This window comes from Alligator mississippiensis, chromosome 15 (genome assembly GCF_030867095.1).
Source record: "Alligator mississippiensis isolate rAllMis1 chromosome 15, rAllMis1, whole genome shotgun sequence".
In the NCBI taxonomy this organism is placed as follows: domain Eukaryota; kingdom Metazoa; phylum Chordata; order Crocodylia; family Alligatoridae; genus Alligator; species Alligator mississippiensis.
The window spans coordinates 3,368,648-3,394,973 of NC_081838.1; the positions used below are offsets into that span (position 1 = coordinate 3,368,648).

General features: G+C 60.7%; 3 protein-coding genes across 8 annotated transcripts; 2 read left to right on the top strand and 1 right to left on the bottom strand.

The window, feature by feature from the left end:
* Nucleotides 1-539: 539 nt before the first annotated feature.
* Nucleotides 540-26,326, bottom strand: FRMD8 (FERM domain containing 8). Of its 4 annotated transcripts, none has more exons than XM_019483979.2 (11): nt 26,229-26,326; nt 6,472-6,556; nt 6,144-6,311; nt 5,853-5,954; nt 5,483-5,541; nt 5,228-5,394; nt 4,504-4,725; nt 4,270-4,393; nt 2,740-2,901; nt 2,408-2,591; nt 540-2,008 (listed from the first exon to the last, which is right to left on the bottom strand). In XM_019483979.2, the coding sequence occupies exons 2-11, from the start codon at nt 6,554-6,556 to the stop codon at nt 1,902-1,904; spliced, it is 1,380 nt and encodes a 459-aa protein (XP_019339524.2). In that variant the 5' UTR covers nt 26,229-26,326; the 3' UTR covers nt 540-1,901. The 4 variants fall into 4 exon arrangements, with proteins under 4 accessions (XP_019339524.2, XP_019339522.2, XP_019339523.2 ...); XM_019483977.2 differs by lacking the exon at nt 26,229-26,326 and adding an exon at nt 6,935-7,036; XM_019483978.2 differs by lacking the exon at nt 26,229-26,326 and adding an exon at nt 6,943-7,035.
* SLC25A45 (solute carrier family 25 member 45) lies at nt 7,382-10,021 on the top strand. Of its 3 annotated transcripts, XM_019483984.2 has the most exons (6): nt 7,439-7,866; nt 7,952-7,995; nt 8,070-8,141; nt 8,545-8,730; nt 8,850-9,120; nt 9,405-10,021. In XM_019483984.2, exons 1-6 carry the CDS (start codon nt 7,830-7,832, stop codon nt 9,662-9,664), a joined length of 870 nt encoding a protein of 289 aa, XP_019339529.1. In that variant the 5' UTR covers nt 7,439-7,829; the 3' UTR covers nt 9,665-10,021. The 3 variants fall into 3 exon arrangements, with proteins under 3 accessions (XP_059574479.1, XP_019339529.1, XP_059574480.1); XM_059718497.1 differs by lacking the exon at nt 8,070-8,141 and having other exon boundaries at nt 7,817-7,866; nt 7,952-8,069; XM_059718496.1 differs by having other exon boundaries at nt 7,382-7,866; nt 7,952-8,730.
* TIGD3 (tigger transposable element derived 3) lies at nt 16,183-22,968 on the top strand. Its single transcript, XM_019483981.2, has 2 exons — nt 16,183-17,363; nt 17,998-22,968. Exons 1-2 carry the CDS (start codon nt 17,112-17,114, stop codon nt 19,417-19,419), a joined length of 1,674 nt encoding a protein of 557 aa, XP_019339526.2. The 5' UTR covers nt 16,183-17,111; the 3' UTR covers nt 19,420-22,968.

Below are 26,326 nucleotides of genomic sequence, written 5' to 3' on the forward strand. Positions count from 1 at the left end.
CCAGACACACCCTCGGAGGAAAGGGGGGACTTGGGGGCTGTGGAGCGCAGGAGGGGCACAGCCTCTGGGTCAGAACATCCTGGTCCTGAAATGGCTGCAAGGGAGAAAGGAGCAGAGGGAAAAAATCCCTGCTCAGACCCAGTTGCTCTCCCTCCCAGCCCCTGTGCTCTGCTGCTGGGGGATACAGGAGACCTGGCGGCCTGACCCAGTCCGTGGTAGGGCTTCTGCTTGTACATTCACCAACTGATCTGCTTCGTACCCAGGTATAGATGCATCCTCAGTGACTTCATCCAGCCCCCGGTTCTACTCTACCTCCACTTTGCCCTGCAGCAATGAGTTCCATGCATCGCTTCCCTGAGACAGTCCAGATACTTGCTAGCCTTAAACCACCAGGCTCAAGCATCTGGGACACGGTGAACAGTGGCTCTGTTCCCCCACCTTGATGTTACAGCCCCCCGGCCCCAGCGGATCACCCCGTCACCTTGGTGAGCCGGGACCCTGCTCCCTCCACCACCTGCTTTGGTAAGAACACAGCGCCATCAGAGACACGGGCTTTATTGGTGTGCCGTCCACACCGTACAAAAAGGAAGGGGGGGCGTTAGTATCTGTGCAGCTCTGGGGCTGGTGACCCCGGCTATTAGTATGAGGCCAGGGATGTGATGCCCAGTAGTGAGCTGGAGCAGCATTGCCAGTGTTTCTAGTTCAGGACAATTATAAAAAGCGTGGGGGGGAAAAAAAGCCCACCACAAAACCCAGCCCCCGGTCACGCCCGGAAGTCTGTTTGCAGCCCAGCACGTGTGTGCATGGCGTGCAGAGTCCAGCTGGCACAGCACAACTGCTCCTCGGCCTCTTCCTTTGGCGAGGAGAAATGAGGTTCTCTGAAGACTGAATTCTCCCTTGAAGAATTGTGCCCCCAGCTACCCGCAGGGAGGCATCTGGGGATGTGACGGGGTGTGGGAAGGCGTTACATGCGAGAGGCTGCCCACAGCCCTGGCTGCATGGGCTTTGGCATCTGACTGGCTTTGGCCGCTCCGGCCCCAAGAGGTGCTGGAGCCTGGTGCAGGGCAGTGCTCCCAAGAGGGGGAACCTGACCTCTCTCCCCAGTGAGGGGAAGTGGCACAGAGCTTCCCACGAAGGGGCAGAACACAGGGACTCTGGACTTGGCCCTGGCATGAGGAGGTCCAGGGTCTGCAACCCAGGACACCTGGGGACCCTGGGGTCTGCACTAGGAGTCGAGACACCCACCGGACAATGCCCAGATTTGGCAAAACACTGCCAGCAGCGGGGGAGGGGGGGGCCAGTGCAGGGAAGTGTTCATGATCACTCAGGACCAAAAGGGGGGGGCAGTGCAGGGAAGTGTTCATGATCACTCAGGACCAAAAGGATCAGTGAGTGAGGTGAGAGCAGGACGGGCTGGAAGCCTGGACACCTGGGGTCTCTCCAACTCTGGGATGGGACTGGCGTCTGGGGGGTGGGGGTGAGAGATCGGGGGCTGGGAGCCTGAATACCTGGATTTTGTCCAGCTGTGGGAAGGGAGTGTGGGCTGGGGAGTGGAAGTAGGGGGGCTGGGAGCTAGGGGTTGAGATCACGGGGGCTCAGAGCCCGGATACCTGGGTTCTTTCTAGCTGTACGATGGGAGTGGGAGCTGGGGAGTGGAAGCAGAGGGGCTGGGATCCCGGATGCCTGGGGTCTCTCTGAGAGGTAGGGCAGGAGGCAGTGCTGGATGCCCCCTCTGTGCCATGGTCCAGGAGAGATGCGGGGTCTAGCCCCAGCTAAAGAAGAGGGTCTGAGAAAGGCCAGAGGTAGCAGATGGGGTTATAAATTAATGCAGAATAACTTAGAGGCATGGGTGCTGGGGGGCAGCAAACCAGGGGTCCTAGGGCGGCTCCATGGCTCCAGGCTCAAGCCTCCGCAGGCCGCACAGGCGCATAGGTGGTGAGGCCATGTGAAAGCTGCCGCGTGAAGAAGGATGTTGTCCGCCGCGGCTTCACCCGTCGGATCTCCTGGCCTGCACCCAGGGAGAGAAGAGGGTCAGGGTGGGGCAGGGCCCAGCTCCAGGAGGGGTTTCTGGGAGCCCAGACGCCTGGGTGTTCTCCTGCTACGGGAGGGCAGTGGGGGCTGGGGGGTGAGAGCCGGGAGTCTGGACAGCTGGGTTCTCTTCGAATCCCAGGAAAGAAGCAAGAAGCTGGGCTGCTTGAGTTCTTTCCCCACTCTAGGAGGGCAGTGGGATCTGGAAGATGGGAGCAGGGAGAGCTGGGAGCCCAGACACCTGTATTCTCTGGGAAGAGTGGGGTCAGGGGAGCCTGGACACCTGGGTTCTCCCTAGCAACAGTCTAAGTTCGAGGGGGGTCAGCAGGGGATCAGCCTGTTTGGGCTCCCCCCTGCCGTGTCCTCACCCTGGACTCACCATCCTCCACGTAGTCGATGGTGGCCAGCTGCTGGAGCCGGCTGCACACCACGCTGTCCTGGCGCTGCAGGCGGGGGCGCGGGCGGTCGCTGGGGACTGCTCCAGGGGGAGGCTCCGGGGGTGCCACCTCCACCCCCGCACTCAGCTCAATGCAGTACTCGATCAGGCCACTCATCAGCTCTGCCTGTGGAAGGATGAGCATATCAGAGCTGCCCCGATCTGGGGGTGGGGGGTGGCACAGGCCTGGGAGGGCATTGGCTGAGGCCTGTCTCCTCCAGGGGCCCTGATACAGGCCTGATCCTGGTTGGGGGGGGGAAGGAGTTGCAGCTCACCTGCTTAGAGTAGATCTTAAGTAGCTTGTTGACAGGGGAGCCGTCCTCGCCCTGGCCATCGAACTCGAGCCACAGCACGTGGTCACCGTCGCTGCCCGCCGCCTCCTCGGGGAACGTGTGGTCCCACGACAGCTCCTGGAAGCGCAGCCCCAGCAGCACGTGCTGCCACCGCGCACATGGACACGTGAGCCCCAATCCAGGTCCTGCCCCCAGGGTACCAGGCCTGATCCTGGGACATGGGATGGGGGAAAGGGGCAGGGATCTTTCACTCTAGGTGGCCCTGATCCTGGCCTGATTGGGGGCAGAGAAGTGGGGGGCACCAATGTCCACACAGCCCCTCCCCCCATGACTTTAGCCATCCATGTGCAGCTCCTTGCAGGCTGCCCTAAACACACAGCATATGCATGTCCTGGATGCCTGGGTTCTGCATGTCAATGCACACATGTCCCAGGTACCTGGGTTCTAGGCATGTGCGAATGTATCTGTGCCTAGGTTCTCTCTGCACATATGTACATGCATCCCCACAAGAGCTGGGTTCTCTGCGAGTGCACACAGGTATATGTCTGCATGCACGTGTCCCAGGCATCTGGATTCTCTCTGTGCGTGTGCACATGTATCACAGACACCCGAGTTCTGCAGGTGTGTCTGCATGCAGGTGTGTCCTGGACACCTGGGTTCTCTGTGAGGGGGTGTCTGTGTCCCAGATACTTGGGTTCTGTACATGTATGTGTCTGTGCACGTCAGACATCTGAGCTCTGCAAGTGTCCCAGGCACCTAGGTTTTGCATGCGTCTCCCCCAAACATCCAGGCTCTCTGTGTGCATGCATCCCACACACCTGAGCCTTTACACAAGTCTGTCCACATGCGTGTCCTGGACACCTAGGCTCTCTACGTGTGCACGTGCGTGTGTTGCTTGGGTGCATTCCAGGCACCTGGGCTCTACACATATGCATGTAAATGTGTCCCAGACAACTGGACTATGTGTATGCATGCATAAATATACATATGTGTGTGTGCATGACGTGGGCTCTCTACGTGTATGTGCCCACACGTTTCAGGCACCAGAGAGTTACACACATGCATACGCTTATGTCCCAGGCACCTGGATTCTGTGTGCGTCTCAAACACCTAAGCTCTATATGTGCATGTATGCATCCGTGTGTATGCATGACCTGGGTTCTCTACACACGTTTCCATGTGTATGTCCTGGACATCTAGGTTTTCTACATGCACACATGCATGTGTTGCTTGGATGTGTTCCAGGCACTGGGGCTCTACATGTATGCACGGGCACGTATCCCAGACACCTGGGTTCTGTGCATGTATCCCGGACACGTAGACTCTCTACAGGCGTGTATACGTATGTGTGTGGACATGACCTGGGCGCTCTATGCGTGTGTCCATGTGCGTGTCCTGGACACCTACGTTATTATGTGCACGTGCATGTGTTGCCTGGGCGTGTGTTCCAGGCACCTGGGTTCTACACGTATGCACGTGCCTGTTGTGCACGCACAGTGGTGAGGTCTGTACCTTCTCCTTGCTGTCTATGATGTAGACACCCTCCAGGCTGATGGCGACGGACACGGGCTTGCGCCCCCCGCGGTGCAGGAAGCCCTGGGCTGGTCGGTCGATCTCCCCGGGGAAGAAGGCACAGCTGTGGAGACACACACACACACGCTGCTCGCCTCACAGGAGATAGCATGGGGGGGCGCGGCAGAAGGGGGGCCCAGACGCCTGGGTTCCACCCCGCTCGGGCACACTCACCCGTAGTAGGGCAGGCGGTGGCAGTGCTGCAGGTAGGCGCGGTGGAGCCGGCTCTGTGCCTCAGGCTCGGGGCTGGCGGCCTCGTCCTGCAGGGCCCGGAAGGCCTTGAGCAGGCCCAGCTCGGGGGCTGGGGCCCGGGTGCTGCCCCGCTTACGTAGCACTCCCAGCAGCCCCCCGCCCCGGTGGCCCCGGGGGGGTGGCAGGAACTCTCCCAGGCTCGTTCTAGAGAAGAGGGGAGCAGCGAGGCCAGGTGAACCCCAGATACTCCAACCAGGGATTGCCAACCCCCACACACAGGTCCCCCCTTGCTTCCATCAGCCCCCACGTCCCCCATCCAGGTCTCTCATTTATCCCCTTAATGCCCCCTGTCACCCACAGTCAGCCACTGCCACCCATAACCCCTGGCCGGGGGGGATGAGAGTGAGAAGCCAGGACTCTTGGACTGTCTCCAGCTCTGGGAGGGGAGTGGGGGCTTGGGTCCCCACCTCAATGCCCCATTGTCTGGGCTGGGCCAAGCCACCCACAGAGGCCACGGGACAAAGCGCGATTGTCAGGTCTGGCCGCATTCCTGGGGTGGGACGGGGCTGCGTGGGACCGGGTGCCTCCCCTGCCCCAGATGCCTGGGAGCCCGGACGTCCGTGTCCTTCCTCCAGCTCTGGGAGGCGAGTTGGGTCTGGGGGACAACGGGAGCCCGGGCTCTCCACCCCCCCCTCCAGCCCCTTACTTGAGGGCACCGGGCGTGTGGCGGTCGGGGTTGTAGGGCCCCAAGGTGAGGCGGCAGGCCAGGGCACCGAGCTGCTCGCCGTCCTCGGGGTCGCAGGGGTAGCGCCCCTCCAGCACGTTCAGCTTGGCCTCCTCATACAGCAGCCGCAGCACCTCTGGGCTCTCCACCTGCCAAGCGCCATGGCCTCCCCGTCAGGGCTAGACAGATCCCAGCCGTCCTCAAGCCCCCCCGGATCGGGGCCCCCCCTGTGCTCACCTGCAGCTCCCGGTGCTTGGGGAAGAACACGTTACGGCGGAACTGCAGGGCTGGCTCGTCTGCGGGGCAGAGACAGGGCTGAGAGGGGACAACCCAGGCGCCTGGGCCTCCAGCCCGCCCTGCTCTCAACCCGCACCCTCCACGCCCTTCCTACAGAACCTAGGAGTCCCAACTCCCACCCCCATGAAACCCAGGTGTCTGGGGCACCGGCTCCCCCCACCCCGACTCCCCTCGGAGCTGGAGAGACCCCAGGCGTCCGGGCCCCCAGCCCCTTTCCATCCTCCAGTACAAGTGCAGCGGTTCCAGCCTCGCACTTGGGGCCTGTCACGCCAGCTGGGGGCTTTGCACATGCGTGTACGTGCACACGCACCTTGCACGATCTCCTCCTCAGAGCAGTCCGTGAAGCGGAAGAGCAGCTCCGGCCACTGCCGGCAAAGCTTGTAGGGCTGGTGCCGCGGCTTCAGCTGCACCTCTGGGGGCGGGGGGAGCGCAGGGGCCCGTCAGCGCAGGGAACGCAGGCGTCTGGGCTCTCCCCTCCCAGAGCGGGAGAGAACCCAGGTGCCGAGCCCATACAAGGCTTGTGTGAGACCCGTCTTGGCCCCCGCACCCTTTGGGGCTCCCTGTGCCTCAGTTTCCCCTGCCGCACCCGCGGGGCCCTCACCCAGCAGCGGGGAGATGAGCCAGAGGGCAAAGGCGTCAGCAGCGACGTCAGGCAGCTGCAGGGCGTCGCGCAGGCCGCGGTGCAGCTCGTGGGCGCTGACCGAGGGCAGGCTCTCCACCGCCAGCGGCACCGGCGTGTCGTCCACCAGATACACCACCACGTCCAGCACTGCCGAGGGACCGGGCGTCCAGATGCTCAGCACCCACCGCCCCGCACCCTGCTGGGGCCAGACCCCAGTCCCTCCCAGACAACCCGGGTGTCCGGGCTCCCAGGACCCCTCCTCTCACCCCCAGACCCCGCTCCCCTCCTGAGAACCCAGGGAACCCACCTCGGGCGCCGGTGGAGGAGACGCTGCTGCGCTGGGAGCGCTGGGCCGGGCTGGGGGGCACGGCCGCCCCCTCCTCGTTCTCCATCTGCACGGGGGGGGGGGTGTCACATGAGATCACCCCCAAACTCAGGCAAGAGGGGGGAAGGGAGTGGGGGGGCAGCACCTTAGTGGGGGGCTGGAGGTACCTTGGGGTCAGGGGAAACCCTAGAAAATGGAAGGAGAATCTGGGGGTCCCCAAGGTGGGGGGTGGCAGGACTCAGGAAGGTCTCTCCACTCCAGGGGAACCCCAATGGGTGTGGGGGGGCCCAAGGTGGGGGACTAAGTGGGAGATGGGGGTCCCCTGGGGGGAGAGCAGTCCGCAAGGTGGGGTAGCAGGAGCCCCAAGGGTGGGGTCTGGAGGTTCCCTGGGGAGGGGATCCCCAAGATAGGGGACAGAGACCGGGACCGGGACCCCGCCCCGCACCTCCATACCCCAGGGACCCGCCGAGCTGGTGCCGCCGCCGCGGGGACCAGGCGGAAGCCACCAGGGGGCGGGGCCAGCGCAGGCTCCACCCCCTTCCCGCCCGCGCCTTGCCCCCTGGGGTGACGTCAGGACCCTCCCTGTCCCGAACCCAGTGATTCCCATCATGCCCTGCGACAGGAATCCGCCTACAGCCAATGTGGGGGGGGAAAAACTCCATTTCCCATCGTGCCTCGCGCCGGAGGAGTCCGCCAGGCCCCGAGGGCGGGGCTGGACTCCATTTCCCGTCACCCTCCGCGGCGGAAGGAACTCCGCCGTTTTCCTCACCAGCAGAGCTTCACTTCCTGGGGTCCCCCGCGGTAGGGACGCGTTTCCCACCATGCATCGCGGCCGGACTCCATTTCCCGTCACCCCCTCGGGAGACGGTGGGGGAGGGGGTCCATTTCCCACAATGCCCTGCGCTCCGGGGGAAAGAACTCCGCTACCCAGCATGCCCCGCAAAAGACCATGTCCATGTCTCACAATGCCCCGCGACGGGAGCCCCGTATCCCATGATGCCCCGCGACGCCGACTACGTGACCAACAAGGCCCGGGAAGGATGGACTCTGTTTCCCATCATGCCCCACGTCCCAGCTTCACCTCCCCCGCCCCCCCACCGCCGGGAGAGGCCGGGCGGCCGCCAGGGGGCAGCAGTGGCGGGGGGCGCTCAGCCCCTCCTCCCCCCGCCCCGGGGCATGGCAGGGAAACTGAGGCACGTCCCGGCAGGGACAGCACCGGGGCCGGGCTCGCTCGCGCTGCGGCTCGGGGGTGCCCGGCCGGGGTAGACTGAGGCCGCCCCCGTGGGGCCCGGCTCTGCCTGTGGCCGGGGGTGCCCTCCCCCCCCGCCCGGGGCCGCCCCATGGCCGGGGCCGACTTCGTGGCCGGGTGGATCTCGGGTGAGGCCCGGGGGGTCCTGCCCCCGCCCCGGACCCCCGCCCCGGGGTGCCCCCGCGCCCGTGACGGCCTCTCCCTTGGGCGCAGGTGCGCTGGGGCTGGCGGTCGGGCACCCCATGGACACGGTGAAGGTGACCGGGCCGGGCGCATGCGAGCCGGGGGGGGGGCTGTGGCCCCTGCCCCGCGCCGACCCCCCTCGTTGCAGGTGCGGCTGCAGGCGCGGGCCGGGTACCGCGGCGCCCTGGACTGCGTGCTCCGCACGTACCGCGAGGAGACGGTGCGCTCGCACGGGGACCGCGGGCGCGCTTCGCACGGGCACCCCCGCCCCCCACACGCCTGGCTGGAGCCCCCACCCTGCACGCTGCTCCCACGTGCGACACCCGCTCCGCCGCACCGGTGTCCGCGTGTCTCACGGGGGGACGCGTGCAAGGGGCTGTGTCCGTGCAAGGAGGGGCACGTGCACTAGGGCAGCTAGGGTGCTCACAAGAGGCGCACGCACGAGCTCCTGCGGGGCACTTGTGCTTCCACGAGGGGGTGTGCGCTCCTGCCCCCTCGTGAAAGTGCAGGTGCCCCCCGTGAGCGCCCGAGGGGCAGGCGATCTCACGGGGGTGCCCGCACTTACACGAGGGGCGGGGGTTTCACGGGAGGCCGTGCGCTCACGAGGCCCTGGTGCCGGGCAGGTGCTGGGGTTCTTTAAGGGCATGAGCTTCCCGCTGCTGAGCGTGGCCCTCGTGAACGCCGTCATGTTCGGGACCTACGGGACCGCCCTGCGCTGCCTCGGGGGCCCCCCCCGCCCCGACCGGGGCGCCTCGGCCCCCCCCGCCCGCCGGGTCCTCGCCGCCGGCTGCTGTGCCGGCCTGGCCCAGGTGAGGTTCCCTCCGGCTCTGGGCGGGCGGCGGGGGCTGGGGCGAGAGCGGGGGCCTGGGGTGCGGGGGCAGTACCCCGTGCCCCACAGCTGGGGCGGGGGGCGGTCTCCTTTGCACAGGCCGTGGTCCTGGCCCCCGTGGATCTCATCAAGGTGCGGCTGCAGAGCCAGACCCACGGCCTGGGCCGGGGGGGGCCGGCGGAGGAGACGCGCGCCCCCCGGTACCGGGGCCCCGTGCACTGCGCTGCCTGCATCCTGCGCGAGGAGGGGCCCCGGGGGCTGCTGCGGGGCGCGGGGGCCCTGGCGCTGCGCGACACCCCCACCAGCGGCCTCTACTTCCTCCTCTACGCCAGCCTGTCCCGCGGCCTGACGCCCTCTGGGCAGGAGCCAGGTGAGCGGGGAGACGGGGCAGGGCAGAGCGGGGGGCAACATTTGGCCCCTCCTGGGGGTGCGGGAGCAATTCCTGTTATATAACAAGGGCTCAGCCGCTCCCTCCCTGGGCAAGGGTTAATGGACGTGCCACGGTGTTGCACGAACTTTGCACAGCAGCTGACGCTGCCCCTCCCCACCATGGCACGGCCTCCCTCGCTTCCCAGGACTATCCTGGGCAGAGCGCCCCCCGCTGGCTGCCCCCCCGCGGCACAGCCCTAAGCACCCCGTCCTGCTCCCTGCCAGGTGCGTGCACGGTGCTGCTGGCGGGCGGCGTGGCCGGGTCCTTGTCCTGGGCCTGCGCCACCCCCATGGACGTGGTGAAGGTGCGGCTGCAGGCGGGGGGCAGCCCCTACCGCGGGATCCTGCACTGCGCCCGCCTCAGTGCCCGGCAGGAGGGTGCCCGGGTCTTCCTGCGGGGCCTGGGGCTGAACTGCGCCCGGGCCTTCCCCGTCAACGCCGTCACCTTCTTCGGCTACGAGAACATCCTCCGAATCATCACCTGAGCCCCCCCCAGGCTGCCCCCTCGCTCCCTGCAGCACCCACCTTCCCTGACCCGGCTTAGCTTCCTAGGGCGTCTGCTGGCCAGCGCCCCCTGCTGGTTGCCCCCCACCCCGAGCCCCTCCACTCCAAGCAGGGAGACAACCCAGGCATCCGGGCTCCGGGCTGCCTGCACCAGCTCCCCTGAGCCACTGAGGTTTGGCACGGCCCCCCCCAGACTCTGGGTCTAGCCAGGACGAGGGGCAGAGCGTATCATCAGCCCTGGGGCACCTGGGCCCCGGCTCGGGTTGGGTGCGGGCTGTTACCTGCCAGGCTCACGCACCTGGGTCAGCAATGAGAGGGAATAAAGAACCTGCACATGACCCACGTCACCGCCTTCGTGCCCCCTTGCGCCCACCCAGATCCCTGGGGTCAGCACCCAGGTGACCGGGCTCCCTGCCCCCATCTCCGAGCCCCCGCTGCCTTGCCAGGGCAGGGGGAAGTACGCAAGGCCCCAGGCTCCCGTCCCATCCACCCATCTCCAGGGGAGCAGAAGACACCCAGAGCCCCGGCCTTCAATGCATTTCTACAGCCTCCCACCCCCTGTAAATTGCAGCTGCTTCTGGGGAGGAGGGCCCCAGGCTGGTGTGCTGCAGCTGTGAGCGATTAAAGCACTTACGGGCGGGGGGAGAGAAGCGTGATGGAGACAGTTTAGCACAGGCCTCGTCCCAGCTGGGATTGCAGCCGCGCTGCGTGGAAGTGCTTGTGGCCAGGGGCCTGGGGACCCTGGAAGGGGCAGCAAGGGACAGGGAGCCAAAGGAGGAGGGGGCCGGGTGCTTGGGTCCCACGGCTGCTCTGGGTGACCGGAGGTGAGGAGCCGAGTCTGGGGAGCGCTGTGCCTTGCGGAGGGAGCCGGCCCTCTGCTCCAGAAAGCCCATGCCCTACCTCTCTGCTGCCCTTAGTCTCTAAGGTGCGTGTGGCCCATGCCCAGCTCCTGCCTTCCCCACGAGGGAGCTCCAGGCGGGGATGGTGGGGGATTGCCCCGTCAGACCCCTGAGCTGCCCGGGTGCACGGGATCTCGGGGAGACGCCGTCCCTGCCAGCGCAGGCGGTGGCGCAGCTGTGGCCGCCCCGTCCGTGGAGCGGTGCGCGGAGGGGCTGGATGAGCCCAGGCCGGGGCGATCCCTGTGCGCGCGCTGCTCTGGGTGCTTCCCAGGCCTCCGGGCTTTGCCAGCTGCCGCGTGGGGCCAGGAAGGACCCCCCCAGCAGGGCTCTCTCCGGCCTGGGGGAGAAAGACCTGCTGGGGGCTGGTTTTAAACCGGCGGCCTGGCCCCTCGCTCCCCTTGCCTGCTGAGACACCGTGGGAAATCCTCACGGACTTCCTCTTCCCGCTGAGGGTTGTAAGGCCTCGTCCTGGCCGGTCCCGGCCCCTGTCGTGCCCTGACCAGGCCTGGCCTCCTCAGCGGCTCATAGGGAAGCCCCTGCGGGCCGCCCTACCGCTTCTGGTCCTTCCCCGGTTGGAGCGGAAACTAACCCTGACCCTAACCCAAATGTGGATAAACTGGAGAGAGTCCAGCGGAGGGCAATGGACATGGTTGTGGGGCTGGGAGACAGGACTGGTGAGGAGAGGCCGAGGGAAATGGGCTGATCGAGTCTGGAGAAGAGAAGATGGAGGGGGTTGAAAGCAGCCTTCACCTCCCTGCAGGGGGCTGCAGAGAGGCTGGAGCTGGGCTGGTCTCAGTGGGGGCAGGCGACAGGACAAGGAGCAATGGGCTCAGGCTGCAGCAAGGGGAGTCGAGGTTGGATATCAGGAAAAACTCCCACTAGGAGGGTGGTGAAGCACTGGAGCAGGTTGTCTAGGGAGGTGCAGCCTCCATCCTTGGGGGTTTTCGGGTAGACAAAGTCTTGGCTGGGATGATGCAGTCGGGGCTGGTCCTGCTTGGAGCAGGGGTTGCACTGGATGCGACACCCTGAGGTCCCTTCCAGCGTGAATTTTCATTCTATGAAATCTCTCCCCCTCCGAGACATGGGACACGCTGGGGTTTTCTTGCCCCCCGTCGGAGGGAAACAAGGGGCACCGATCACTGCAATGCTTGCGCTGCCGCCCTGTGCCCAGCGCCGTACCTGGACTCCTCGTGGCCCCACGTGCACTCCTAGCACTGGCCCCCCTTCTCCGGAGATAAGGATAATAATAATAATAAAAATGACCAGTTTTGGGCCCCTTTTCTGTCCAGGCCTCAGGCAACTGCCCGTGTCCGGCCCTGCCCGTGCTGGGCTATGGCCGATGCTTTGTATCGGACCTAACCCCGTCCCTAGCCGTGCTGCTCGGTGCCCTTGCCAGAGGATGTTTCTAGCTGACTGTCATCTGCTTGCTGTTCTCCGGACGACTCAATAAAACCTAGACACTGGACGGGAGGCTAGGGCCATCTTAGCCACTTTAGGCTGGCACCAGAACCACAGACCAGCTGCGACACTGTTACACGTGATGTGCACAACAAGCACGACACGCCGGGCGACGTGTCTCGATGGTGGTTGCTTCTGCAGACCCCCAGGCAGGTTGTTTCCAGCTTCACAGCACAACACCGGGGCTCCCGGAGCCCCTTGGCAGCGTGTCCAGCGCCTCCGAAAGTCAAGGCTGCCCGGGAGCTCGGGCTTGCCCGTGGCTGGGGTTTTGCCAGAGCTAACACCAGTTTGCTGGGCTGGGAAATGGGAGTTGCGTGACCAGGAGCGGCTGCTGGCAGAGCTGGGCAACAGCACCGAGAGGAGCGCATCGCAGCACCTCAGATCCCCCTTTTCCCCACCACATCAGGCCATTTAAAGTCAATGCGGGGTAAGAAAGCAGCGGGACAGGCAACGCAGAGAGGTGGTGCAGCCTCCGACCTTGGAGGTGTTGAAGACCCGGGCAGACAAGGCCTCGGTTGGGATGTTGCAGTTGGGGCTGGTCCTGCTTGGAGCAGGGGTTGGACTGAATGTGACCCCCCCGAGCACCCTTCAACCCTCCTTTTTTGTGATTCTAAGTCACGCTCACACCAGTATATATTAGAGTTATAAAATCACAGACAAGGAGGGTGGGAAGGGACCTCTAGTGCAGCCCCCTGCTCCGAGCAGGACCAGCCCCAACTGCATCATCCCAGACAAGGCTTTGTCTAGCTGGGTCTTCAAAACCTCCCAGGATGGAGACTGCACCACCTCTCTGGGTAACCTGTCCCAGTGCTGCACCACTCTCCTCGTGGGAGAGCTTTCTCTAACATCCAACCTCAATTTCCCTTGCTGCAGCCTGAGCCCATTGCTCCTTGTCCTGTCGCCTGCCCCCACTGAGATCAGTCCAGCCCCATCCTCTTTGCAACCGCCCTGCAGGGAGCTGAAGGCTGCTATTCAATCCCCCTCAGTCTTCCCTTCTGCAGACTCAATCAGCCCATTTCCCTTGGCCTCTCTTCACCAGTCCTGTCCCCCAGCCCCACAACCATTTTCCTTGCCCTCCGCTGGACTCTCTCCAACGTGCCACATCCTTCCTGCAGCGGGGCCCACAGCTGGACACGGGACTCCAGATGTGGCCTCCCCAGTGCTGAACAGAGGGGTTATTGCCAGATATTGCTAACAAAGACGATGATCTCGGTTTCCCCCGCCCCACCACGGGACTCGGAGCACTCCAGCCACGGGCCCCAACACTATCCCTCGACAACCATCACTTGCATTTTTTTCTTTCCAGCAGGCAGCACAAAACCCAGGTTTTTTCCCCTTCCCATTGAAACCATACGGTTTCCAAGCCACGCGCAACCCCTCCAGCCCCCAAACCACAGCGGTGTTCCTGCCCAAATCACCTACACCGCACACGTCCAGGCCAGCAGCTCACAAAATGCAGCCAGAAGTGACAGGCTGCTGGGTTACTGTCTTGGGGAAAACCCCATTATACTCCTCCCCACTCCCTGTTTTTCCAACTAGCCTGGACTTTCCTCTCTATTTATTCTTTGCATACTTCTTCCACTTCCGTTCCTTCCCACAAGCCGCATGCCCGCAACAACAGATGCACACATTTTCTCCTTTGACTTATTGGCTATTTTCCCAACAAGCTGTATTTCTAGAGACTCCGTATTTCTCCACGTCCCGATGTCTAGAGACGAGGCGACAAAGGGAGCTTAGGCTGTCGGACGGGGCCTGAGACCACGAGAGAGCGCGCCCGGCCCGTGTCAAGACAGTCACTCGATGGGAACGCCCAACCGGGGGGAATTACCATTCAGACCAGTAAATGCTCGCGCCTGGGAGGGTGGGTGCAGGCCGGACCCTGGGACCTCTGAGCTCTTGTCCAGCTCGTCTGGGTGCTCGGGTCCAGGACGCCCCACTTCCCCGGGCTCTGCAATCCCAGCTACGTGCTTATTAATGCCACGCGTCTGTCTACGTCCAAAGCAGAGGCGTATGGATGGTCGTGGAGACCCGCTCCCCCGCTACGTGAAGCGGTTAGGATAAATGCTTCCCGCCGGAGATCCAGGTTGTAGCTGTATTGGTCTAGAGGCGAAAGCCACCAGGACTCGTGGCAGAGGGATCTTTGTCAGACCGACTAGATTTTTGCAAAAACAAGTTCTTTAATTGCAAGCTTTCAGGCACAAACTTTTCTCCCGTGCCTGAAGAAGGGTATGTGTGCCTGAAAAGCTTGCAGTTAAAGACATTTTTTTGCAAAAATCTAGTTGGTCTGATACAAGAGATCCCCTCTGCCACGAGTCTCGGCTTCGGTTGGGTCTCACTCTTGACCGTGAGGCTCTGCCTTATGGCCGTGGGTCTCCCTTGCTGGGTTTGTGCGCCTACAGGCAGACACCCCCGTCGGTGCTTCCTTGTCCACGCCAGCAAAGACCAGGGCACGTGGCATGGTGTGGCCATGTCTCTACAAGGTTCCCCACCTTCCTTCCAGCCATTATACAATGGAGGGCGTCTGCAAGATGGAGGTGCTCGGGCCAAGGCCTCTAAAGCCTTCGTTGCGTTGGCCGTCCGTGGAGAACGGGCAATGGCTGCACGCCCGGGCACCTCTCGTGTGGACAACTCCTCGTGGCAGGAAGACCACGCGGGCATCCTCTTCGCCCGGTCAAGAGCCGAGGGCTGCGGCCATCCAGCCGAACCACGGGGAGGAGCGGGCTGAGGCTGGAGGCGCTTGGGAACGGCCTCAGTGGTGTGGCGCGAAGGCTTTGGAGGAAGAAGAGCCTGATCCGCGAAGGGCAGCAGAAACTCCGGAAGAACCTGCGCCGCGTTCAGGAGCGTCTGAGACCGATGTCGCGGGTAGGTGTGGAAGGGACCGGGCGCTCCCCGCACCTGCACACGGCCGGCCAGCTGGCACCTCTCCGCGCCGTCCTCCTGTCTCGGGGACGGGACAGTCACCGTGCTGGGGTCGCCCGAGCCCACGCGCCTGTCCTGCCTGGTGCAGCGGGCTGGCCCCGACGCCCTCCCGACGTCCCTTCCAGCCCCTGACGTCTGTGACACACACACATACACGTGTGCACACGCACACGTTCTATTTTTACTTATTAACATTTTTTCTCACGTCTTTTCTAACTTAATCCTCGACTGCAAGGGGTTGCCAAAGCAGAGTTTTCTAACCATCTATATTTGTCTAGGCTGTCTACATTTCCTTCCTTCATTTCAAACTATATACACACACACGCATTACACACACACTTTCTAATTTTGTTTTGTCTGCTTTTCTAAAAATTGAGGGTTTTCCAGACTATTTCTACATTTTCTTCCTCTGCCCCTGGCAATTTATATATATGCAATTTATATATATACTGTACATTATAACATACACACAAATATTCTATATACACAAACATCTTCTAATTTTCATGAACTGCATCTTTTTCTAATAATCTACACAGACTATATATTTCTATATTTTTCTTCCTCCCTAACAATCTATATTTTCATATACATGTGTGCACACACACACACACATATCCTGAACATCACACAGGCACATTTTCTACTTTTACGTATTGTCTATTTTTATAACAATCAATATTTTTATTTTATATTTTATTTCTACATTTTCTTCCTCTATCACTAACAATGTGTGTGTGTGTGTGTGTGTGTACACACATGTATATGACATGTGTACACATGTATACACACACACACACACACACTTGTATATAGACATACATACACACACACAGAGGTATGTATGTCTATATACACACACATAGATGTGTGTGTGTGTATTCTATATATTCTAATTTCTATTAATTCAATATTTTTCTACCAACCCACATGCTTACAGACCATCTATTTCTATATTTTTCTCCCTCTATTTCTAACAACCCATCCTGTTCAACGATACGCCTGCATGCACACGTACAGACACACGAGCTCACATACATGTATACGTGTTCTACAAGGGTTTAGGTTGTAGCCGTGTTGGTCTAAGGACATAGGCAAACAAGGTTCCTTGGGTGAATTTGATATCTTTTATTAGACCAACCCAAATGGTTGGAGAATAGTTATTAAGCAAGCTTTATTCTCCAACCATTTGGGTTGGTCTAATAAAAGATATCAAATTCACCCAAGGAACCTTGTCTGCCTACGTGTTCTACAGACACACACTTTCTAATGTTACTTATTGCCTATTTTTCTAACAACTGGCATGGTTCTGGATGGCCCCCATCTATATTTCCACAACCTACATCTTGCCAACAATATATTTCTACACATGTATTTTGCCGCATACTTTTGCTGCTCTTATGTACCTTTCCAGCAGCCCGTGTCTTGACGGAGCACGCGCTGCTGGACTTTCCACTCTCAGGATTTCTCTCTCTGTGTTTTAACAACCTACGTTTCTCAGAGATATTTCTCTCAGCACGTATAATTTCCTGATCTCCTTTACCTGTTCTCCTCGCCACCCCTGTGTTGGGAGATGGCATCCTTCTGCCCTTGCCACGTGCCTGCAGCTTACATTTGTTCTAACACTATATATGTTTCCATATATATATATAAGTGTGTGTGTGTATATATATATATATACACACACACACACACACACACACACACACACACACGTTTCTCTGTCTATATATATTTTCCATATATATATATATATCTATATATTGCTCTCTCCCCACGTTTCTGGCTCGTATCCGCTATCCGTGCACACCGTAGAGTTTCTCCCTTTCCTTGTCGCACTTCTCCAGTCCCTTCTGCTCCAGAAAACAGCAAACCGCCATGTGCCCCCCACGTTTCCTGACCCACCGGCACCCCCCCAGCCGCAACCAGTGGTTGAAGCAAAACCCATCATTTTAGGCCACCAAACCCCCCCAAATTCAGCCAACGCCCCTCGGCTGGGCTATCAAAGAGCCCCCCACGTTGCACAAGTGACACTCCCAGCCCAGGGCCCAGGGCCGAGCGAGCGCTGGGCCTGGCTGTGCCCCACATCCCTGCCCGCAAAGCCCACAGATCAGGATAAAAACCCCAAAGCCCCAAGAAACAACTGGGAAAAATGAGCAGCAGGGGTCACAGGTCCCTGGGGGGGGCAGCTAGAGGGTCCCACCATCCGCCTCCCAGTATAAACCACCCCCAGGCCTGGGAGAACTGGGGGGGTTGGGGGGGGGGAGCCGGACGCCTGGGTTCCCCCCTTGCAGCCCCCCCCCTTCCTCCTCCTCCTCTTCCTGCCGCCGCGCGGAGCCCTGGGAAGAGGTGCCTCGTCCTGCCCGACCGACCCCCCCGCCATGGCCACGGCCTGAGCCGGCAGGTAGGGGGGCTGGGGTGGGGGGAGGGGTGGGGGGCGTCCAGGGCACCCAGGTGTCTGGGACACGCGCGCACACCCCCGCCAGGCATCCAGCACAAACACAGACACACATGCGGAGAACCCAGGCGTCCGACACACACTCATGCACACACACACGCACACACGCGCGTGCACGCGCACACGCCACGGAACCCAGGCATCCAAGACACGCACAGAACTTGGGGGTCTGACACGCATGCACCACCCCCAACACACACACTCAGCCCCCCTCCCAGGCATCTGAAACACTCGCACACACCCACACCCACACCCACACCCACGGTGCCTGAGACACACACACACACACACCTGCAGAGAATCCAAGTGTCGGGGATGCACACACACTCACACACATGCTCACGCCCAGAACCCAGGCATCTGAGATACACATCCACACACACACACAGCCCAGGTGTCTCACACATACACACACACACCCAGCTGGGGGAGGTTACACCAAGGGAAGCCCAGACGCCTGGTTGCCCCCAGCCCCTGGGGGTTGCACCGGGGCACGCTGGGCGCCCGGACGCCTGGCGTCTCCCCACCCCGCTCACCCTTTGCCTCTGGGGGGGTCTCTTTGCTCTCTCCCCCCTTCCAGCTCCTTCCAGCCTCCTCCGCCGCCGCGGCCCTTCCGGGGGGGCCCCCCACCCCCTCCTGCCGCCCCTGGGGGCCCCCCCGCGCCCGTGCCCACGCCCCCATGGAGCTGGGCGGGAAGAAGAAGCTGCACGCGCTGTCGCTGGCCGAGAAGGTGCAGGTGCTGGCGCTGCTGGCCGAGTCCAAGCTGTCGCAGTCGGAGGTGGCGCGGCGCTTTCGCGTCTCGCAGCCCCAGATCTCCCGCATCTGCAAGAACCGCGACAAGCTGCTGGCCGACTGGCGCAGCGGCACGGCCAACCGCCAGCGCAAGCGCAAGCGCGAGTCCAAGTACAGCGGCCTGGACGAGGCGCTGCTGGGCTGGTTCCGGCTGGCGCGGGCGCGGGCCGGCGACGTCACGGGCCCCGTGCTGCTGCAGAAGGCCAAGGAGCTGGCGGACCGCGCCGGGCAGGCCTTCGTGCCCAGCATCGGCTGGCTGGTGCGCTGGAAGCGCCGCAACAACGTCTGCATGGTGCCGCGCCCGCCGCGTGCCCACCAGCCCCCGGCGCCCGCCCGCCTGCTCCGCGACTTCCCGCCGCAGGACATCTTCGGCTGCGGGGAGCTGCCCCTGCTCTACCGGACCCTGCCGGGAGCCGGAGCCGGCGCCGGCCCGCGGGTGCAGGTGGCTCTGTGCGCCAATGGCACGGGCACCGAGAAGCGCAAGGCCGTGGTGGTGGGGCGCCGCGGGCCGCCGCCCGGCGCTGACGCGGAGGCCCTGCCAGCGCTGTACCGGGCCGGGCGCGGGGGCCGCGTGACGCCCGAGCTGGTGTCCGAGTGGCTGGCCGACTTCGACTGGGAGCTGGGCCGCCAGGGCCGCACCGTGGCCCTGCTCCTGGACCCCGAGTGGTGCTGCCCGGACCCGGTGCCCACCAACATCCGCGTGGTCTTCGCGCCCCGTGGCGACGCGCCCTGCCCGCTGCACCCGGCTGTGGCCCGCGACTTCAAGGCGCGCTACAAGCGCCGGCTGCTGGCCAAGGCGGCTGCGCGGGGCACGGCCCCCGTCACCCTCCTGGATGCACTGCACATGGTGGCAGCCGCCTGGGAGGCCGTGGAGCCCACGCTGCTTGCCCGTTGCTTCGCCGACGCCGGGCACGAGGCCCCCGAGGTGCCACCCCCGCCGGGGCTGACGCCCGCTGCCTTCCGCCGCTACCTGGACCTGGAAAGCGAGGGGGGTGCCCCCGCGCTGCCGCCACCCTGCAAGGAGGAGGAGGAGGAGGAAGAAGAGCGAGGGGAGGAAGGAGAGGGGCCTGGCGAGGTGCCCAGTCGGGACGAGGCGCTGCGGGCGCTGGGGACGCTGCGGCGCTGGCTGGAAGCCCGCGGGGCCCCTGACACCGTCTTCCGGCACTTCTACGCCTGCGAGGAGGAGGTGGAGAGGGACCCCGGGCCCTGAGCCTCCACCCCCCGGGAGCCTGGATTCCCCCCAACCCGAGGCCACAGGGCAGGAAGCTGCTGGGAGGCCTGGGCTCTCCTCCCGCGCCCCCCAGCTTGGGGTCTGCCCCAGGCGGGGAGGGTGAGAACGACCCACGTACCGCGCCGTGCGCGCTGGGCGGCGAAAGCGGGGGCCGGGCACCGCGGTCCTACTGAGTCAGCAAGTGCATTTGGGGGCTGGGGGTGGGTTTTTTGAGGGAGGGGGGAGAGGAAATAAAGGACAAGGACAAACAGGAGGATTTGCTGGCCGTTCCTCTTTCCCTGGGGGCTGGGCCCAGACGCCTGGGTTGTCTCCCTGTCTGGGGACAAGGGGTGAGAGCGGGGGGCTGGGAGCCCGGGCCCTCCCCCGGCTGCCTTGCGACCCGGGCCAGGTTCAGCACGTTCAAGCGGTGACTCGACCCCGGGCTGCTCCGTTCCCGTCCCCGTCCAGCTCCCGGCGCAGCGGGATCACCGCCGCATCCGCTCAGCCCGGACCCCCAGCCACGGCCTTCGTGCCCCCACGGCTGGCTGGATCGGGGCCCTCTGCCCCACACCACCCTCCAACCCACCTGCCAGGCCCAGGGTTCGAGTCCCACCGGGGTGTCCGTCTCCGTCTGCACTGGGGCGCACCAGGTGCCCCCGGGATCTTACAGACGACGAGATTTGCCCGTTACAGTGAACAGGAAACGCCGTCAGCGACTCGGTGTCGTGGCTTCTCCGAGAATCGGGGCCTGGAAGAACGCGGGGGGGTCTCGCGCGCAGAAAAGAATATTTTGGAATTGAAATAATTTAAATGCGACAAATATAAGGAAGATTCAATCCCCCACTAACGAACAGACGCTAATGAGTACAAAGCAGTAAAAATGTGTTAGTAAAAGTATAGCAGCATAGCAAAGGTGCTGTCAGAAAAAGGAAAGTGCTAAAGAACAAATACTAGGAAAATGCCATTAATAAAACAACGATGCGGCGGTAACGATCCACTAATAAGAAGCATTATGATAAAGACTAAAGAGAATTAAAATCCATTGGTAACAAGTGTATGATGAAGAAATAGCAAGAACGGATTAGTAAAAAGTATTCAATAAAGGCTAAATAATGGCAGAAATCCACTAATAAAGAGTATATGCCAGCGATTACAAAACAGCACGACTCCATTGATAAAAATGTATGAAAAAGAATAAATAAGACCTAAATTGCATTAATAAAAAGCATATGCGAAGGAATAAATAAAAGCAAAAATTGATTACTTAGAAGCATATTATATAGAATAAATAACAGCAAAACTTTGTTAATAAAAGTGTATGATGATGAACAAGCGTGAGCAAAACTCCATTAGTGCAAAGTATACGATATAGAGTAAATATCAGCAAAAGTCCAGGGATACAAAATACACGATAACGACTAAATAAAAGCAAAAATCCACTAATAAAAGTATATTTTTCCTTTATAATATTAGTAAAAATCCACTAATAAAAGGATACGATAATGGCTAAATAACAGTAAAAATCCAAGAATAAAAAGTATGTTACAAAGGCTAAATATCAGCAAAAATCCACTGCTGAAAGTATGCCGTAAAGAATAAATAGAAGGAAAAATCCGTTTATAAAAGTATACGATAGACAATAAATAGCAAAACCCCACTAATAAAAGTATACGATAAAGAATAATGCACATATCCATGAATATCTCATATCTAATTATAAAGGAAAAATATTAGCAAAAATCCAGTACTAAAAGTATACAATAATAAGGAAAAGGAAAAATCTGTTAATGAAAGTATATGACAAAGAATTAACAGCAAAATCCGTGAGGAATAAGCATGTGCTATCGAAGAGACGCGAGCCCAAACCCACCACGAAGCCGGGTACGGTACAGAAGAAAGAAGAGTAAGTAAGGCAATAGAGGCAAAAGTCAATTAATACTAATGAAATAATCAACAAGACTGACATAAGAAATCATTTGGAAAAAAAAAAGAAATAGAAAAGCCTCAATTTTTTTTAGGCAAAAATTGGACACCCAGAGCAGCTCAGCCAGTATTTTAATCTTCTAGCAGAGCGGTTTATTAAAGGCAAACGACAGGCCAAAAACCCCGTTGACTCCATTTGGACCGTCCGTTTCCACGCGTGCCGGCACAAGGACAAGCCGCGGCGAAGCAAAAAGCCAGCGGCTGAATCGATCCGGCGTCTGCGCGTCGGTCCGCTGCAGAGACTGAACCCCCGAGCAAGGGAGCAGACCTTCGCTTCTGGTTGTGGAAATGCAGCGGTACGCCTGCGGGGCCGGGTCAGGCGCCGGGGGGCGCTAGAGCACGCCGCCCTGCTCGGCTGGAGCAGGCAGCCTGGGCCAAGGCGAGCCCGCCCACCCTGCAAGGCGCTAAGCACCCTGGGATGCTGGAGGACTGTGAGTTAACGTCAGCGCGGAGGGGCTCTGGGACAGAAGTGCACCAAACCGGTTCAACTTGAACCAGTTCAGTCTGACCCGGCACCCGTCCGGGCTGCTCTTCAACCCGCGCCGCCCATTTGGAAAGCAGTTTGCGTGCCGCCACAGGTCTGCACTGGTTTCCAGTCACTTCCACCAGTTCGTGTCGCGTCTGTCCCCGGACGACCGCAGGCAAAGACGTGAGGCACGGAGACGGCTCCGGGGCCTGCGAGCGACAAGCCGATCCGCCACGGTCAAATGATCCCTCGTCCCCCGAGCGCCCCCACGTCCGTGCCGGGAGCTGGGCCCCCCGCCACGATGGAGCGGGGGGTGTCAGGAGCCTCCTCCGCGCTTTGTGCTTGGGCCCCACGAGCGCGGCCGGTGTCCCCCCGAGGAGGAGCCCGGCGCGGCGCGGCGCGGCGCAGCACGACGCAGCACAACACGGGCCCGCACCCACACCCGCACCGCCACCGGGGGCAAGAACTAACGGCCCCGCCTGGAACGAGAGTCCAGTGGAAAGCAGCCCTAAGGCCTGATGGGTTTTGCCTTTTAGGCAAGTGCACATGTGTGCGTGCACACACACACACATGCAGAATCCAGGCATCTCTCATGTAAACACATGTGTGCGTGTGCACACACAAAATCCAGGCATCTCTGTCATGTAAACACAGGCGCACACTGTGTCCCCCCCCGGCCAGGTGTCTGGCACATAGGTGCCTGGATGTGCATGTCCTGGACACCTGGGTGTATGTGTGTGTGTGTGCGCGCACGCGTTTGCATTAGAGACAAAGATACCTGGATTTTGTGTTTCTCTCTAATGCAAACACACACACACACAAAATTCAGGTGTCCAGGGCACGCACACAAAAATCTAGGCATCTCTTTCATGTATACACATGCACACACGCATGTGCGCGCACACACACTATTTCCAACTGAAACTTAAATAAAGCAAAGCAAGCCCCCACTCTAAAATCCAGAATTTCTCCCTCCAGGCCCCCCTCCATAAAACCTCCCCCTTCCCTTTTCTCTCTTTTTGGCAAGCAGACTCGTGGCGCGGCGCGGCGCAGTGGGGGGGCGGAGTCTAGCTGCAATTAAAATAATTCAATGTTTCAAATATTTAAAATGAAAAATAATTAAAATCCAAACCTCGCCCGTCTTTCTGGCTCTGGACACGCACACACAGAGCAAGAGGCGTATGGGACACCCCCCACAAGGGTCCGAGACACGCAACGTATAGTGCACACGTACACCAAGCCCAAGTGTTTCACACACACACACACGCACGCACACGTAGTTTTTAGAGGAAAAAACAAATTCTGTGCAGACCAATGACTGGGCTGGAAAACAATGTCTAGCTAGGCCTTACACACAGACACACACACACACACACACACACACACCCCACAACACACCCACCACACACACAGGACCAATCACGGGGCACCCTGCACCGCCTGAACACACGCACACAAACACAGCCACAGGGCACCCCATGCCACCTGAACACACACACATGCACACACATACACTTTTGTTTGTAACACACGACACACGGGGGGGGGGGGGGAAGCCACTTGCACACGCCAGTCCCAGCTGGATTGTCCACTGAGAAACTCATCCCAAACTGAATCCAAAATTGGTTTCAGGAAACAACCCCCCCCAGGTGTCCAGGACACACGCGGTCCCACAACTCAGGCATCTAGGACACCCCCCACCCCCGAGCCCAGGTGTGCGACAGACAGACCCAGAACGAAAGAAATCGCGCTCAGACGATCTGTCCTAGTATTATCTTCATTCCCGCTGCACTTCTCCCCTGCGCCGCTCCCTGCTTTACACAAACGAGTACCCCGGGGAGCTCGGCTGGCTGTCGCTCTCCCAGGTTCGCCCCCCGGGTGATACGATCATTAGTACTAGTAGTACTAGCAGGAGTATTACTAGCCTTAGTAGTATTATTTTATCATCATTCTTACGACCCTCATCATTACTATGGCCATCATCATCATTATGATAGTTGTTACTACTGCCACTACTAGTACTATTACTACGACCATTGCTGTTACTACTAGTCATAATAGCCAGAATAGCAATGTGACTATTAGTACTATTAGTACTATTGTTGTGATCATCATTACTCTGATCATCATCGTTGCTATAAGCATCATCGTCGTTGTGAAAGTCGCTATTACTATTCCTACTCATACTAGTGCTATTATCATATTACTATTATTTTGGCCATCATAACTATGATCGTCATCATGATAGTTATTACTACTACTAATATTGCTATTATTATTACTACTACTACTAGCAACAATAACAAGGTTGCTATTATTACTATTGTTACTACCACCACCACCACCACCATTACCAGTGATAACAACAACGTTACTCTTACTGCTATTACTAGTAGCAGCAACACTAGCAGTGGGAGTAACAGCAATAACGGTAACATTGTTCTTGCTATTACTACTAACAGTAACAGTGATAACAATAGTAACAATAGTAACATTGCTACTGCTATTACTACCAGTAGTGATGGTAATAACAAGAGTGATAGTAGTAATATTGTTGTTGCTATTATTATTACTATCACTATTACTACTACTACTACTAAGATCAGTAGTAATAATACTAGCAATAATAACACTGTTACTATTCTTACTCCCGTTGTGATCGCCGTTCCTACGCTCACCACTACCCCCATCGCCGCGGCTCTTCTCTTCCCCATTCCCGCCAGGATCACGATCGATCAATCCTCTCGATACAACACTGATCAATCCTATCCTCCTCGAGAGCTGCAGCACTGCGAGGCGACCCTAGGATCGCCGCCGGCCCGGCCCCGAGACCAATATCCTACAAGAATAATACCGATGGCAGCGGGAATGGGAGCGGGGACGAGGGCGGGGACACGGGAGCCACGTAAGAACCAGATGGCGACAAAGGCAACAACAGGAGTGAAATCTGAATACACTAACGAGGCTGCTGATCACCTGTGAGCGAGGGGACTACATCACCCCCGGCCCCGACTCCGCGTGACGCTGAGGCAAAGGCCGCGGCCGCAGCCGCCAGGGCAGCCCAGCCGGCGGTTTATTCCCCAGCTGAGGTTCGGGCCTGGACAAGTGCTTGGGCCCAGAAGAAAGGCCCGGTCCCTCCCGGAGCAAAGGCCCCAGGTCCTTCCACCCCCAAAACTTTGGCCTGTGAAGCACGGTCCCCCCCGCCCCGGCGGCAGCTCCTTCACCGCCCAGGGCCCTGCGCGAGGGGGGGTGGGGGGAGCCAGGCCGCACTGCAGCTCCCAGCCGGCTCCTGGGAGATGGGGAAGAGGTGCATTGTGGGAAACTCCCCGCCTCACAGCGTGTCGGGACCAGAGTGCGGCTGCGGGAGCCCGGGTGGTCCTGGGGGAACGGGGCAGAGGAGCATCCTGGAGCTGCAGCCCCCCCGCAGAGCCGGGACCTGGAGCCCCGACCCCCACCCCCAGCCAATACATCTCTTCTACTGGGCTGCTGGTGTGTCCCACCCCAGAGCCAGCCGCCCTGCAGTCCTGTGTCCCCAGGGCCCAAGGCCTCACTCCAGAGGCAGCTGCATCTCTGCTCTACTCAGCCACTTACACCCCCCACCCCAGAGCCGGCTGTACCCCAGCACCTGGCTTTGTACCCCTGCCCCTGCCCCACCCCAGAGCCCGCTGCATCTGTTCTACTCGGCCACTGGCACAGCCCCCCCAGCCCCAGCCGCAGCACAGACCTGCATCCCTAGCCCCGATGCCCCCAGAGCTGGCTGCCTCCGTTCTACTTGGCTGCTGACACATCCCACCCCAGAGCCAGCTGCATCCCAGCACCCCGTCCTGCCACCCCAATTGCCCCGCGTGCAGAAGGGGCAGGCAGCTGCAACTGGCTCTAGGATGCAGCTGGCGGGGCGGGGCGGGGGTGGGTGCTGGGGCTGGGAGTCGGGGCCCCGAGCTGGGGTGCAGCCGGCTCGGCGGGGGGGGTGTTGGCAGCCGAGTAGAGCAGAGAGGCGGCTGGCTCTGGGGTGGGGCCAGGGGGTTGCAATGCGGCTGGCTCTGGGGTGCGGGGTGCCAGTGTCCGAGAAGAACAGATGCAGCCGGCTCTGGGGCGGGGCGGGGCGGGGCGGGCCGTGCGGGGTGGAGCCGAGGCGGGGCTGGCTCGGGCCGGGACACGGTGCCCCGGGGTGCGACGCGCGCCCCACGAGCCCGGCCGGCGCCTCCGCGGGCGCGGCTGCAGCGCGATGCGCGGGGGCTGGGAGACCCGGGGCGGCCGCCAGGGGGCAGCACCCCGCCCGCGGCAGTGACCCGAGCCCCGCCCCCCCCCGCGGGGTCCGGCGCGGTCCTGCCTGCGCGGAAGAGCTGGGGGCGGGACTCACCAATCACGTCGCAGCCCTTTGCATAGTAATGAGTTCGCGCGGGGCGGGGCGAGGCGTGCGTGTGCTCACACACGTGTGTGCAAAGCGTGCCGAGGGGA

Coding starts and splice junctions, on each gene's coding strand:
- FRMD8 (XM_019483977.2), bottom strand. Junction 5,542..5,852: donor TGAGGAGGAGATCGTGCAAG/GTGCGTGTGCAC, acceptor TCTGCCCCGCAG/ACGAGCCAGCCCTGCAGTTC. Junction 2,902..4,269: donor TCATAGACAGCAAGGAGAAG/GTACAGACCTCA, acceptor GCGCGGTGGCAG/CACGTGCTGCTGGGGCTGCG.
- TIGD3 (XM_019483981.2), top strand. CDS start 17,112: ATGAGCAGCAGGGGTCACAGGTCCCTGGGGGGGGCAGCTAGAGGGTCC. Junction 17,364..17,997: donor GCCACGGCCTGAGCCGGCAG/GTAGGGGGGCTG, acceptor CCCCCCTTCCAG/CTCCTTCCAGCCTCCTCCGC.
- SLC25A45 (XM_059718496.1), top strand. CDS start 7,830: ATGGCCGGGGCCGACTTCGTGGCCGGGTGGATCTCGG. Junction 7,867..7,951: donor CGTGGCCGGGTGGATCTCGG/GTGAGGCCCGGG, acceptor CCTTGGGCGCAG/GTGCGCTGGGGCTGGCGGTC. Junction 8,731..8,849: donor GCTGTGCCGGCCTGGCCCAG/GTGAGGTTCCCT, acceptor TCCTTTGCACAG/GCCGTGGTCCTGGCCCCCGT.